The 14450-nt window shown below is 56.7% G+C and overlaps 2 protein-coding genes across 14 annotated transcripts; both read left to right on the top strand.

Moving 5' to 3' along the window:
• Positions 1 to 344: 344 nt before the first annotated feature.
• DTX3 (deltex E3 ubiquitin ligase 3) lies at positions 345 to 5848 on the top strand. 9 transcript variants are annotated; one of them, XM_063620084.1, is made up of 7 exons: positions 362 to 588; positions 1717 to 1757; positions 1918 to 1980; positions 2171 to 2246; positions 2906 to 3654; positions 4566 to 4783; positions 5123 to 5848. In XM_063620084.1, coding segments are annotated over exons 4-7 (1044 nt in total). In that variant the 5' UTR covers positions 362 to 588; positions 1717 to 1757; positions 1918 to 1980; positions 2171 to 2245; the 3' UTR covers positions 5199 to 5848. The 9 variants fall into 9 exon arrangements, with proteins under 9 accessions (XP_055103974.1, XP_055103971.1, XP_063476154.1 ...); XM_063620081.1 differs by lacking the exon at positions 1717 to 1757 and adding an exon at positions 1194 to 1458 and having other exon boundaries at positions 2925 to 3654; XM_063620083.1 differs by lacking the exon at positions 1717 to 1757 and adding an exon at positions 1194 to 1458.
• A 317-nt stretch (positions 5849 to 6165) lies between these two features.
• ARHGEF25 (Rho guanine nucleotide exchange factor 25) lies at positions 6166 to 13296 on the top strand. 5 transcript variants are annotated; one of them, XM_055248176.1, is made up of 16 exons: positions 6166 to 6365; positions 6620 to 6734; positions 8984 to 9198; positions 9318 to 9413; positions 9494 to 9570; positions 9748 to 9814; positions 10070 to 10173; positions 10385 to 10454; positions 10570 to 10659; positions 10743 to 10835; positions 11021 to 11071; positions 11291 to 11368; positions 11566 to 11766; positions 11891 to 12071; positions 12338 to 12549; positions 12837 to 13296. In XM_055248176.1, the coding sequence occupies exons 1-16, from the start codon at positions 6267 to 6269 to the stop codon at positions 12945 to 12947; spliced, it is 1860 nt and encodes a 619-aa protein (XP_055104151.1). In that variant the 5' UTR covers positions 6166 to 6266; the 3' UTR covers positions 12948 to 13296. The 5 variants fall into 5 exon arrangements, with proteins under 5 accessions (XP_055104151.1, XP_055104152.1, XP_055104153.1 ...); XM_055248179.2 differs by lacking the exons at positions 6166 to 6365; positions 6620 to 6734 and adding exons at positions 7952 to 8042; positions 8807 to 8947 and having other exon boundaries at positions 9095 to 9198; XM_055248180.2 differs by lacking the exons at positions 6166 to 6365; positions 6620 to 6734 and adding exons at positions 8107 to 8618; positions 8807 to 8947 and having other exon boundaries at positions 9095 to 9198.
• Positions 13297 to 14450: the final 1154 nt, after the last annotated feature.

Below are 14450 nucleotides of genomic sequence, written 5' to 3'. Positions count from 1 at the left end.
AGATGAGGGAGGGGATTGAAATAGTTTAGTACCCGGATTTGTTTGTTTTTTAGAGCCAATGCTTTTCTTTTTACTATGACTCTTCCCATCCCACATTGTTCCTCAAAGGCCCTTCTACCATAAGGATTCAAAAAATTGCCGCCCTCCCCCCGAATCCCCATATACCCACCAACACTTCACCCACCCATCCACCACCAGCTCCCGGGAGCTGCTACGCAGCTGGCTGGGAAAGAAAAGGGAGAGTGCTCCTCCGGGAGCGGGGAGCGAGAAGGGTGGCGTCTCCAGGGATTTAACCTCCTACCCTCAGTTCCATGACGCCACCCCCTCCCTCCAAAGACTGGGACAGCGCCTCCATTTTTGTTTTGGGGAGGAAGGGCAGGGGCTTGCGGATAGAAGGGGGTCAAAGGAACGGTGATTATCACCTGTGAGGGGAAAGGGGGTGCTGTCCTCCCTCCTTCCCTTTCCCTCAGCCTGCACCCCCTGCAACCCCCCACCTTTCGGGGTCTCCCCCCCTTGTTGCTAAGGCCCGGACCGTCATCCCAGCAACAGCCTCAGTCATGTGACCGGCAATGGCGGCGCTGACGAGAGGTAGGTGAGCCCGGCGCCCCCCACACCCACCGCGCGCCCCCCGGGCCCCGCTCGCACCCCTCACGCGCCCCCCGCTCCCCCGGCGCCCCCTCCTCCACCTCCCTTCCCCGCGCGCGGCTCCAGGCTCCCTGCTCCGTGCCCGGCCGATCATCTTTCTAGCACCCTCCAGCCTTGGCCTCCATTCGGGGGTTCTGAGGGCTGCGATCGGGCCGACATGCACCCCCACCCGGCGGTGGGGATCCGGGGGCTTTGGCTAGTGAGGGATGTGGGGAGTTGGTTCCGGGTCGGGTCTTGGAGGAGGCCGTGGGAGGAGGGCGGGAGCTGCTTCAGTGGATGCCCCCAGGGACCCTTGCCCGTCCGGGCTGTGCCTCCCTCTGGTCTCTGTCTGGAGGGAGAGACTGGTCCCTTGTCCGGCCTGGGTTGCCACAGAGGAATCACAGACCCACCCTAAACTGTGGCCCCGCCTCCCTTTTCTGTGCCAGCAGGACTTGGACCTAGGACACCTAGGTCCTGGGTCCCCTGTGATGGGGAGAGAAGTGTTGCATCGCGGATAGACTGTATGGGCTGAGACTCTAGGGTTCCATTTTCACTTTATGAATCTCGAGGTGCCTCTGGCCTTGGGGAACGATGATGGAGGCATGAAGGGACAGCTGCTCCTTTTTGGATCAGTCAATAAATGGAGGTCACACCAATGGCCCTTCTTTCTGTTTGAGCTGCATTTGGAAGTGTTGTGGAGACAGCCCCGTAGCCCAGTGCAACCAGACTCAGGGAAAACATCAGGCCCCTCCAGCTGAGCCCTTGTGTGAGCCCCGCCCCTCCCTAAATGCCAGACTTGGGAGCTGACAGCCCTGCCTGTGCTGGGTTTAAAAGGTGACAATGAGAACTTTGTTATTGCAGGGGCTGCTGCCACTTTGGTCACATCCTTAACAGACTTCAGCAGAAGGGACTGAGTTAGCTCTCAAGGAAGGCTCCCTGGCAATAGGGGCTGAATTATTTGGGAATATAGAGCAGGGCGAGGAGTTGGGGAGCATAGGAAATATTCTGGTCCATGTGATCTGAGGGAGGCGGCAAGAAGACCTCCACCTGTGTGGGCGTTTTCTTTCCTGACTTCTCTTATGTGTGCCCTAGGCTTTCTTGGGGGCCTCAGAGCTGGGGAAGAAAGGAGGAAGGTTAGCATGTTGAAGTTCCTTCTTGAGCAACTTGGGGAGAAGCTGATGATGGAATTCTGCAGAGGAGAGAGGAGATGGAAGGGGACTTTTTATTTCTGGGTTGGCTGAGGGAAATGGTAACATTTGCCATCATAACTTTTTACCCTTCCCCAACTCCCAGTCCTGGTCAGCTGAGTGGAAATAGAAGGATTTCTGCTGCCATCATCTTCCATGGGCTTTCCAGGTATCTCCCCGGCAAGGGATCCTCAATTTTCACCCTTAAACTGGTTTCCTTCATTCCATGTTCCAAGTAATGCCATTCTTAGCAACCTGTACCCAGGTTTCTGTCTCTGTTCCATGGGCTGCTGGTTTGGGGGCCATGGGAATTGGGAGAAGGGGTTTCTCATTTTCCTTCCATTTTTCTGCCCTACCAGGTCACACGACCTACAAGTAGGGAGCAGGGAAAGAAGAGTGAGCCTGCATGCCAATTCTAAGCTCTTCAGGATCAAAGTAAGCAAAAAGGAGGGGCAAAAAGTCTCCCTCCCCTTTAAACAGCCCATTTTCCCCCCAGAGGTGGGAGGGGCAAATTGTTTCCATGATCTGGGAGAAATGACAGGAGAAACAAGACTGATACGTGGCTTAGATGATAACATAGCTCTGGAAACTTTTTTTTTTTTTTTTTTTTGAGGCAGAGTCTTGCTCTTTCCCCCAGGCTGGAGTGCAGTGGCTGGATCTCGGCTCACTGCAAGCTCCGCCTCCCGGGTTCACGCCATTCTCCTGCCTCAGCCTCCAGAGTAGCTGGGACTACAGGCGCCCGCCAACACGTCTGGCTAATTTTTTGTATTTTTAGTAGAGACGGGGTTTCACCGTGTTAGCGAGGATGGTCTTGATCTCCTGACCTCGTGATCTGCCCGCCTCGGCCTCCCAAAGTGCTGGGATTACAGGCTTGAGCCACCGTGCCCGGCCAGCTCTGGAAACTTTTTTGCTCTTCAGTGGGTGCTGGGTTTGGAAGATAAGGGGAGACAGAATATGAATTTGGGGGAAGGGTTGGGGATTAGGCTTTGAGAAAACAGAGGTAATAGAGAGTTTGGAAGGCACCTGAAGTAGGAGGCACTGATACTTGTCAAATGGGGACCCCCCACCCTGAGTCCCTTTCACCCTGGGGGCAGTGTCGTTCGTCCTGTCCAGAATGGCAGCCTGTGGAGGCACCTGCAAGAACAAAGTGACTGTCTCCAAGCCTGTGTGGGACTTCCTGAGCAAAGAGACCCCAGCCCGGCTGGCCCGGCTTCGGGAGGAGCACCGTGTGTCCATCCTCATAGATGGCGAGACTTCTGACATCTATGTTCTCCAGCTTTCCCCACAGGGCCCTCCCCCGGCCCCTCCCAATGGGCTCTACCTAGCCCGGAAGGCTCTCAAGGGGCTGCTAAAAGAGGCGGAGAAAGAGCTGAAGAAAGCTCAGAGGCAGGGGGAGCTGATGGGCTGCCTGGCTCTGGGGGGTGGAGGGGAGCATCCTGAGATGCACCGCGCAGGCCCACCCCCTCTCCGAGCAGCCCCACTTCTGCCCCCAGGAGCCCGGGGGCTCCCCCCTCCTCCTCCCCCCCTGCCCCCACCTCTTCCTCCTCGCCTTCGGGAGGAGGCAGAAGAGCAGGAGAGCACCTGCCCCATCTGTCTGGGGGAGATCCAGAATGCCAAAACATTGGAGAAGTGCCGGCATTCATTCTGCGAGGGCTGCATCACCCGGGCTCTGCAGGTGAAAAAGGCCTGCCCCATGTGCGGCCGCTTCTATGGGCAGCTGGTGGGCAACCAGCCCCAGAATGGGCGGATGCTGGTCTCTAAGGACGCCACCCTCCTACTGCCCAGCTATGAGAAGTACGGCACCATTGTCATCCAGTACGTCTTCCCGCCCGGTGTCCAGGGGGTAAGAAGACCATGGCCTGCCCTTACCCTTTGGCTTTCCCCAAGCTCTGACCTAGGAAAACCGAGTGAGGGTGAGTGTGCTTGTTAGATGTGAGACAGTCTTGCTGTCTTCCACTGTGCCCTCCTACTCAGTGCCCTGGACCTAGGAGGTCCCCGTGAGGCCCAGCTTTTCCGTCCCTGTGATCCCAAGGCACACGTGAAAATCAGATATGAGCTAGGAAAAAAAAAAAAAAAGCAAATCAGATATGAGAGAAAGGAATTGCATATTATTTCCTTGATGAACACAAATACTGTGCTGACATCTTGGCAGAGGTAAATTCTGTGGAGGTGGTGGCTTAGGGGAAGGGAGGCACAATAGGAAGGGATCTGACCAACCCAACACAGCCAGGAGCATCACTCTGTAAAAACAGGAGTGGTCAAGGCCTATAGGTGTCTTCCTGCTGGACAAAGAGTAATGTGCAATTCTGGCTGCAGAGGGGTGAAGAAGCTGCACAGAAGAGTGATGGAAAATGGAACAAGTTAGACAGTGGCAGAAACATTAGGAGTATTTTCAGGTGAAGGGAAGGCTGAAAGATAGATTATTCTATCTTCACATTTTTGCTGAGTTGTCTGGAGTGTAGGGACCAGCTAACTTCCATCACTTCTGAGAATCCATTTGTTGCTGAATGGAGACTTGAGGGATTGAGGCAGCAGAAAAAATCTCTTAAAACATAAGGATTATGCTCTGAAACAGGCTTTTGCTGCAGAGGCCGTATAATCTCTCCTGCTGTGGAAAGCTGTCAGCCTGTTGCTGCCCCGTTCGCATTAGCTGGGGGTGCTCAGACAGAGACTGGCCTGGCTGACCCTCCACTGGCATCTGGGCCTTAGGATGCCTGACTGCTCACTGCCCACTCTGCTTCACCTTCCTCCCAGGCTGAACACCCAAACCCAGGAGTTCGGTATCCTGGCACCACACGGGTGGCCTACCTCCCGGACTGCCCTGAGGGCAACAAGGTGCTGACCCTGTTCCGCAAGGCGTTTGACCAGCGTCTCACCTTCACTATCGGCACGTCCATGACCACAGGGAGACCGAATGTCATCACCTGGAACGACATCCACCACAAGACCAGCTGCACAGGGGGACCCCAGCTGTGCGAGCCCTCTTCATTTCCTTTCCCTTGGCTCCTCCCCTTTGCTCCATTTCCACTGAGGGACCCACCAACCCCTCACTCAGGGAGCCTCCTAACTGGAGAGGACCACTTCCAAACTGTTCAGCCATCTCAGTTTCTCCTACATTCAACCTGGTCCTGGTGTGCCCAGCTTAGCCTACAAAAATAAGCAGAATTGGGCTAAGTTATCTTGGGTTTGGAGGCGTCCTCCCTTAGGAGAGGTGGGGAGGTGTCTGAGCCACCTAGAATGAGAGTGAGCATGGGGATAATAGCAAGTTCAAACAGCTAACAACCCTCACCCTCATTTCTCTTTGCTCCCAGGTTTGGGTACCCAGACCCCACCTACCTGACCCGGGTGCAAGAGGAGCTGAGAGCGAAGGGTATCACAGATGACTGAAGGACATCGCCTTTGCCAAGGCCCCTGCTGTCCGCCTCTACTAGGACCAAGCAGAAGCCTCTTTCTCCTCTCTGCCCCCTGCCCCCCACACCACACCTGTAGGGGACCTGTCTGACTGGGAAGGGAGTTCCAAGAGGGAGGGGGCAACCCATTCCCCCATCCCCCACTGGCCAAGTGTTTGAATGCAGAGTGAGCCACTGCCTTCTGGCAGAGGCCGACCTCCAAGACTCTGTTCTCCGCTCCCCGTGTACATATACTCCCGGTTTCCCTGCCCCTCCATTGCCCTTGGCTTTTTCTGGTATGTGCTGTGCTCCATGACCAAGCGGAGAAAGGACCTAGGGTGGGGAAGGGAGGGTCTCTTGATTCCCAACCGCCCCCACATACTGCTTCACCGCTGAACTTCGGGTGCCGGGGAGGAGAAATCGGGCTGATGTGAGCTCCCCGCCACCCCCCATGGAGCCGGCTGTGTGTGTTCATCAGATACAGTTCTCCCTTAACCTTGTCCTTTCTCTCCTGTGTCTCAGTCTCCGTCAGTCTGTCTTTCTCCGCTCTTCTCTGATCCCTATGAGGAACCTCCTTACCCTGTTCTGGAATCGCTGCCAGACTGTAGCTTTTAATTTAATAAAAATAAAGTAAAATATGCAACTCTTTATGCCACACCGTTCTTTTCCAGGGACTGGGTGGGGGTGGGGTGGGGAGAGGGACCTACTGGAAAGGGGAGAGGGGGTGATGGGGAGATCCCTGCGTGCACTCCCAGTCCCTCTGCCTCCTGAGGACCTGGGGAAACGGGATGCACCAGCGGGCTCTGTAGTAACACTGAGAAACCCTGGGTCACACTTCGATGTTGGAATTAGTATTAAGAGGATGTTGTTTTGTTGTTCAACTATGGTTGTAGAGAAAAGAACAACCCTACCCACTTTGCGAAGTTTGGCTGGGGTGGGAGTGGGGGCGGAGCCGGGCAGGGGGCGGATTCCGTAGCAGCAACTCCCCGGACGCGCGCAGGCCTCAAAGCCCCCCAGCTTCCGTGCCCCCTCGACCCTGAAACTTGGAGCAGGGTGGGGGTTCAGTATGAAGCCCCCGGACCGCCCCGCCCCTGGCCGCACTGACCGGATACTGGGGGTCATGGGGGGCATGCTAAGCGCATGCGCCCTCCCCGGGCAGGAGGGGGTAAGAATGGGGGCTCGCGGTGGGGTCGGGGGTCTTTCAGGGCCTTCAGGAGGGCTGCACCCACAACTCAATTTATCCGAAAACGAGTTCTGCGGGGCAGTCGCAGGAATACATGAGTTCTATTACGAGGGCCATAGCCCCGTTCTGGGCGACACTTTTATAACAATGTGGATTTTGACAGGTAGGAGAAGGGGAAGGGGGAAGTCAGGGCTGCCTAGGAGGGCAGGTTCCTTACAGGGGTTCTGTCCCCGCAGCCCCCGAGGAGAAGCCCCCTAGGGTTGGGGGGTACCGAGCCAGAGTCTGAACGTACGGAGGGAGATCACAGAAGGGATCGCGAACATGAGGTCCTCGCCGGGGCTCTGCAGCCCGGTAAGAAGCTGGGGGTGGGGTGGGGCACAGTTTGCTATCCTGCGCCAAGTGGCGAATTCAAAAATATTCTGCTCTTATTAGCATAAAGTTCGCATCTAGTTTGCATGAGACCCATTTAATCGCAGAGACCTCCACTCCTCTCGCCTTCGAGTCCAATGTGTATCCCCCAGCCCAGTCGGTCCCGAGCCCCCGCAGGCAGAGTGTCCCCGCGCCCCACCCCTGGCCCCTCGCCAGCCCGGGCTCCAGGACTTCGCCTTAATTGGCGATTAGTCTTAGCTGGAGTTCCGAGGCCTGGAGGAAAGAAGGGTCCTGACAGAGGGCGGCATCTGGGTTGTGTTCACCCACAAAAGACTCCCCATACACGCACCCCGTACCAGGGGGCCTCTGTCCACGCGGTCGGGGACAGCCCCAAACCTAGAACATCTTCGCACAGGCCAAGGCCCCATCCACCGAGTCCTCCTTCATCGCAGAGGCCAAGGGGAGACCTGGGCAGACCCTGCCGACAGGCTGAACCCCGACCCCAGCGCTCCGCAGAGCCCGGGATGCGAGAGGGAGGGGGACCCCGGGGCGGGGGAGCACGGGCTAGGGAGGGGAAAAAGCGCTGGGGACGTGGAGTGGGAACGTGGTGGTGTCTGGGGGAGGGGCGATCGGGGCGGGAACCCGGCGCAGGCAGGAGGGGGAACGCGATGGAGAGGGCGGAGCTGGGCCGCAGAGGCCCCGCCTCGTGGCGGCCCCGCGGCCAGGCCTGTTATTCAGCTCGCCGCTCCGCTGGGACCCGCACAGCGCCAGTGGCTCGGGGGTCGGCCCTCGCCTCCTCCCCGGCCCGGGCCTAGAGCCACCCCCAACCAGAGGCCGGAGACAGCTGGAGCGGCTGCCGCATCCCGGCCCAGCCTCCCCTACCATCCCTCCCACTTCCACTGGACATCTGGACCCTAGGCCCCCGCACCGACAGGGTTCCGGAAACCCTCCCCGCCCAGCCCGGCGGCCGGGCCCCGCGCCTCTCTCTCTCTAGAGCCCCCCAGCCCGCCTCAAGACTAGACTTCCGCCTACCCCTGGACACCTCCTCCCGGTCCCCTCCCTCCCCCCCTCCCACAGCCTGGACCAGGGTAGGAGGGAGGGGGGGTGTGCGCCCGGCGCCGTCCCCGCCCCGCCCCCCGTGATTCCCCCTGCATGGCCGGCCCGGGTGGGGGGAGCGGGGGGGCCCGGGCGCCATGCGGGGGGGGCACAAAGGGGGTCGCTGTGCCTGTCCCCGTGTGATCCGAAAAGTGCTGGCAAAATGCGGCTGCTGCTTCGCCCGGGGGGGACGTGGTGAGTGCCAGGTCGAGAGGGCCCAGTGTCGAGTGGGGGGCGGGCTGGGGGTTCAGGGCATCTGTTTGCCCTGGCCCTTGGGATTTAGGGTTGGAGACTGTATGTGTTTTCCAGGAAAGTGGTTTCTTAAGTGATCCCTAAGGTCCCTTCTGCCTCCAAATTTCTGTTAGTTCAAGTTAAGGAAATTGGGGAAGGGGCAGGGAACTCATCTCTTTCCCTTAGTCAAACGGGTTTGAGAAAAATCCACCCACAATCCCCTTAGGCCTAGAACCGATTATTTTCCTCAAACCTTTTGCTAAGAATCTACTTCTGAAGAGGGACAGGGGAATGGAGGAATGAGAATGAGGTGGTTCTACAAGGGGCTTTATAAGGAATCACAGCTCTCTGTCGCTGAGCACAGGCCAAAGATAACCCTGATGGACCCTCCTCATTGGCCTCCTCTATTGGGTCTACGCATGTGTTGGGGAGGTGGGCTGCAGAAGTCTTTTCTTTCTATAGTGATTACTGCAATTGGTGGAGGAGGGGACTGGGAGTGGCAGATGGACCCAGCTCATCCTCCCCTCTCCCCAGAGAATGGTCTGTACCCATTGAAAGGGGGAGGGTTGTAGGAGAGCAGATGGCCACCCCCAGCTTCCAATGTCTGCCCAGATGGCTGCCCCCGCCCCCTTATCTGTGCTATGCTCAGGATATGGGGAACCTCCACATGTAACTGGGGGTTCCAGGCCTGGAGAGCCAGGTGTTTACCTTACTGTGCTTTCTCCCAGGGGTGCCCTGGTGAAATTTTCTATCCTGGCCAACTCAAATGAGGATGGCAAGAGAGTGAGCCCTTGGAGAGAGAGGCTGAGCATCATGAAGAGAAGACCCTGGGAGTTCCCTGGGGACCCTGAGTCTGGAGCTGGGGCAAGGTCTATCACCTCCTCGTCTCTTTTTCCTCCCATTAGAATCCTATTCCATTGCGGGCAGTGAGGGGAGTATATCGGCTTCTGCTGCCTCCGGTCTGGCTGCCCCCTCTGGCCCCAGCTCTGGCCTCAGCTCTGGCCCCTGTTCCCCAGGCCCCCCAGGGCCCATCAGTGGCCTGAGGAGATGGTTGGATCATTCCAAACATTGTCTCAGTGTGGAAACTGAGGCAGACAGTGGTCAGGCAGGACCATATGAGGTGAGCAGGGAACGGCACCAAAGCATGTGGGACATCTATGAAGGACACTGGCAGAGAGGGCAAGTTGGGGCCACCCAGCTACTGTCCCTGACCTCTGACACTTGACTTCTGGCACCCAGAACTGGATGTTGGAGCCAGCTCTAGCCACAGGAGAGGAGCTGCCGGAACTGACCTTGCTGACCACATTGTTGGAGGGCCCTGGAGATAAGACGCAGGTGTGAGGACAGGCTCTGGGGAGGCTCCTTTCACTCGAGGGGCCTTCGTTTGCTCACCCTAGGATGTTCTTTCCTTCCAGCCACCTGAAGAGGAGACTTTGTCCCAAGCCCCTGAGAGTGAGGAGGAACAGAAGAAGAAGGCTCTGGAAAGGAGTATGTAAGTGTCCACAGCCCTTCCCTGCGGTTGCGCAACTTCCAGAAGACTGTCCCTCACATTTTAGATGGAATTTCCTCCAAGGTTGGCTATGATGATAAAGGGGAGGAGGGAGGAACCAGCTGAACCAAGGATGAGCTCCGACGCTGAAGTGGGGGCCTCCTCCTGCTTTCATCCTAGGTATGTCCTGAGTGAACTGGTGGAAACAGAGAAAATGTACGTGGACGACTTGGGGCAGATTGTGGAGGTAGCTCCCTTTGCCCCTTCCCAGCCCCTCCTGCCTGCTTTTCCATCTGCCCAGGGCTATTTTCAGGAGGTGCCTGGGCGCTCCTCTGTCCCACCTCTCAAGCCTCCCCACTCCTGGACCTCCCTACTCTGGGGGCAGGGCGGCTCCCACCAGGGAGCGGGAGGTGGAACACACCCTGGATTTGTGTATAGGAGCACCATGAAGGTGGGGAGAGGGCCACCACAGGCTCATGACCCACCCTCAACTTTCCCACAGGGTTACATGGCCACCATGGCTGCTCAGGGGGTCCCCGAGAGTCTTCGAGGCCGTGACAGGATTGTGTTTGGGAATATCCAGCAAATCTATGAGTGGCACCGAGAGTGAGTGGTGGAACTCTGACAGCTAGGTGCTGGGGAGGGGCCCTCATCTGGTTGTCCCTGTATCCTAACATCAGCCCATTGCGACTTAAGGAATGTTTGGAGAAGTTTTGTAGGGCACATTACCAGGGCAGACAGCTCGAAATTGCTGGGAGTGGGCGAGGTGGGGGTTCTGAAATGTATTTGACCTGCCCTTCTCTACCAACCCCTCCAGCTATTTCTTGCAAGAGCTACAACGGTGTTTGCAAGATCCTGATTGGCTGGCTCAGCTATTCATCAAACACGTGAGGCTTGAGGGGGCAGGGCCTGGGGCGGGGCTTAGGAATTGGCTGGGATTCTCTGGAGATGTGTCCTCCCTCCTTGCCCACCCTGCTCTCTCTTAAACATTACCCGTGTTAGGAGCGCCGGCTGCATATGTATGTGGTGTACTGTCAGAATAAGCCCAAGTCAGAGCATGTGGTGTCAGAGTTTGGGGACAGCTACTTTGAGGTCAGTGGCTGAGATGTCTTGGTGGGAAGGAGGACAGAACTGGGGCTTTCCAGGCTGCATAACCACCCTGTCCCTGTCCCCAGGAGCTCCGGCAGCAGCTGGGGCACCGCCTGCAGCTGAACGACCTCCTCATCAAACCTGTGCAGCGGATCATGAAATACCAGCTGCTGCTCAAGGTCAGGACCCCCTTTTTCCTGGGGGCACAGCTGGCTGTCATAGCCGTTTCCTCATTCATCTCCCCAGGGTTCTTAGGGCTCCCCCAGACTTCCTGAGGGCCCTCACTGGTGTCCTCAGGGGAGGATGTGAGAGCTTCTAAGGGTGTTCTCGTGACCTCCCTGGGCGTTTCTTCTCTCTGTCTTAGGATTTTCTCAAGTATTACAATAGAGCTGGGATGGATACTGCAGAGCTAGAGGTGAGGACCCCAGATCTTCCAGGACACACCATGTGCTCTTTATCCTCCTAGTATCTCATGGGTTCCCCCAGCCCCTCGGGTGGTTTACAGCTGTCTGGTTTTTAGGGGGAGGCTGGTTGGGGTTGAGACACCGTCTGAAGAGGCAACTGGCTGAGGAGGCCTCTTTCCCAATAATGACTCTCTTCGCCCAACAATGCGCCTACCTCACCTGTGTCCCAGCAAGCTGTGGAGGTCATGTGCTTTGTGCCCAAGCGCTGCAACGATATGATGACGCTGGGGAGATTGCGAGGATTTGAGGTACGGAGATAGGGCAAGAAACCGGAGGCCCGATGCTCTTCTGCCCCAGCCCTAGCACTCGGGAGGTCCTTGTGGGGAGTTGTCTTCTCCAGGGGCTGACCCCGTGGTTGGTTGGGCATGTCAGGTGAGGAAGGGAGGAGCAGAGAATTGTCCTTTTTCTTGTTCTTTTTCCAAGGCCACTATCCTTTTGGTTTCAGGGCAAACTGACTGCTCAGGGGAAGCTCTTGGGCCAGGACACTTTCTGGGTCACCGAGCCTGAGGCTGGAGGGCTGCTGTCTTCCCGAGGTCGAGAGAGGCGCGTCTTCCTCTTTGAGCAAATCATCATCTTCAGTGAAGCCCTGGGAGGAGGAGTGAGAGGTGGAACACAGCCTGGATATGTATACAAGAACAGCATTAAGGTGGGGAGAGGGCCACGAGGGAGGGCTTGGAGAGAGAGAAGGCATGAGGCCTCTGAGAGGATGTCTCAGAGGAGCCAGAGAGGGCCTGAGGAATCTGGGGGCTGTCTCCTATCTGCCAATTCAGGTGAGCTGCCTGGGACTGGAGGGGAACCTCCAAGGTGACCCTTGCCGCTTTGCATTGACCTCCAGAGGGCCAGAGGGTGGGATCCAGCGCTATGTCCTGCAGGCTGCAGACCCTGCTATCAGTCAGGCCTGGATCAAGCATGTGGCTCAGATCTTGGAGAGCCAACGGGACTTCCTCAATGGTGAAGCTCTCATCCTTTCTTCCCGATGTGCTCTCTCAGCCCCTTGACCTCCTGAATCCCTCACTGCCCAGTCTCCAGTACCTACCCTCTGACCATGGCCCATCCCCTTTTCCACTGCTAGCTCAAAATTTGATAGAATCCCTTAAAGCCCTAAGCAGTTGACACTGGCTGACAGAGAGGGAGGGCAAAGTGGGAGAATGATACAGGCCCTAGGGAAGAGATCTGTCTCTGAGGTAACCCTCCTTCTGTTCCTCTCTTTGCTCCAGCATTGCAGTCACCCATTGAGTACCAGAGACGGGAGAGCCAGACCAACAGCCTGGGGCGGCCAGGAGGGCCTGGCGTGGGGAGCCCTGGAAGAATTCGGCTTGGAGATCAGGCCCAGGGCAGCACACACACACCCATCAATGGCTCTCTCCCCTCCCTGCTGCCATCACCCAAAGGGGAGGTGGCCAGAGCCCCCTTGCCACTGGATAAACAGGTATGATGAATAGAGCTCCCTCATTGTAGGGATAAAAAGGGGAGAGCCTCTCTCGTTCTGGGACCCCAAGCTCCCTCCCCATATCATTCCTTCCTTTTGTCTGGTCCTTCCTACTTCTCATCCCTTACGCGTCTCCCCTCTATTTTAACTCAGGAGAAGCTGATAGTCTCAGACAGTCTAAGATATCTGGCAAGAGGAGGTGACTTGGCTAGGGACTTAACTGAAAAGAGAGAAGTGAGGGTAGATTTCTGGCCTTTTTGATCCTCTGACTTGAATCTTTTCTTCAGGCCCTCGGTGACATCCCCCAGGCTCCCCATGACTCTCCTCCAGTCTCTCCAACTCCAAAAACCCCTTGCTGCCAAGCCAGACTTGCCAAGCTGGATGAAGATGAGCTGTAACTGGTGAAAACCATGGGGGTGGTGCTGACTCAGCCGCATATTCCCCGAGGAGCTTCAGGGCAGTCCTTCTGGCACTGCTCCAGAATTCCTCCTTCTTGGTGTGCCTGGAGGGTGGGCAAGGCTGGGAGGGATATCAACTTGGAGGAGAGCACCTAGACCCAAGGACTTTTTTCCGCCCAAGGAACACAGTTTCCTTCAGCTCCCACCCCTATGCATGCATTATGGTCCCCCCAAAAGGAGGATATGTGGGTGGGTGGGAGGGCTGGGGCAGGGGCCAGATGGAAATTATTGGTTTTGTTTTTTAATTTTGTTTTTCCTGTTTTCTGAGAATAAAGGTTTTGTTATATCACTGAGGCTGCTGTCTTGGCAGAGGGAAGGGGAGGCTGTAGTGGGGTTAGGTGGGGTGAAGTGATATGGAAGAGATCGGTTGGCCCCAGCCACTGGAGGAGGGGGTCTGGTGAAAGGAGAAGGGGACAGGGTGTAAGATAAAAGATGTTGTTATCTTCGTCCCTCAACTGCAGTTGCAGCAGTTGAGGGACAAAGACTGAGGCATGAAACCACTGGAAAGCCCTAGATTCTTCTTCCTTTTTTTTTTTTTTTTTTTGGAGAGTTAGAGTCTCACTATGTTGCCCAGGGTCTTGAACTCCTGGGCTCAAGTGATCCACCTGTCTTGCCCTCCCAAAGTGCTGGGATTACAGCCATGAGCCATTGTATCTCGCCAGCCCTAGATTCTTGATGTATCCTCTTTACCCAGCCCTTCTTTTTCCCTAGCCACCCTCTGGTCTAGACCCCACCAGAAAGCCCAATGCAGTGTGACTTCTCACCATTCCCCCAACACCCAGATACGAAAGCACAAAATGCCAATGTACCTTTCCTTCTGAGGCTGCCATGTTCAGCTGAGGGAGGATGGGAAGGTGGAGAGGATCCTGGGGGCTGCAGCCTTTTCCTGGCTCTGGGTCTCCTTATCTTTGCTCTCTGCGAGGTCATAAGCCATGTTCATAGTGAGCAGAAGGGGATTCTTCTTCAAGCCATGGACCCAAGAATGGACAGCCCAAGAGGATCTTCACCCCTCCCAACTTCTGGGAGAGCCGCTGGAACAGAGCGAGCCAAACATTCACACAGCCATGTCCAGATGTCCTGTCCTGGGTCCTTATGCATCTCCGAGTCCACTGTATCCATTCGTCCCTTGGGCTCAGTCACGTGCACTTGGGCTTCCTCAACAGACAATAGACTGCTGGGGTGGGAGGGTGAGGAGGAGAGCTGGAGCCTCCCTGTGGGCCCGAGGTCCCCTTGGCTGACAATAGGGGGAGGGATTCCTAAGGGGGGGACAGGACCTATTGCCCAGATAAGACTTCTGCGGAACAATAGCAGGAATTGAAGAGGGGAGACCCACCCTCACTGCACCCCACCCCCCGGGCTTTGGGGTCATGGACTGGGGGACCAGAGTATCATGGGGAGGGGTGCCGAAGATTCTTGCGAATGGAGGGGGGATTGTGGCCAACA

Source organism: Symphalangus syndactylus, chromosome 17 (assembly GCF_028878055.3).
Source record: "Symphalangus syndactylus isolate Jambi chromosome 17, NHGRI_mSymSyn1-v2.1_pri, whole genome shotgun sequence".
Taxonomy (NCBI): domain Eukaryota; kingdom Metazoa; phylum Chordata; class Mammalia; order Primates; family Hylobatidae; genus Symphalangus; species Symphalangus syndactylus.
Note: the sequence above shows the minus strand (reverse complement) of the source record. Positions and strands in the feature narration are given on the sequence as shown.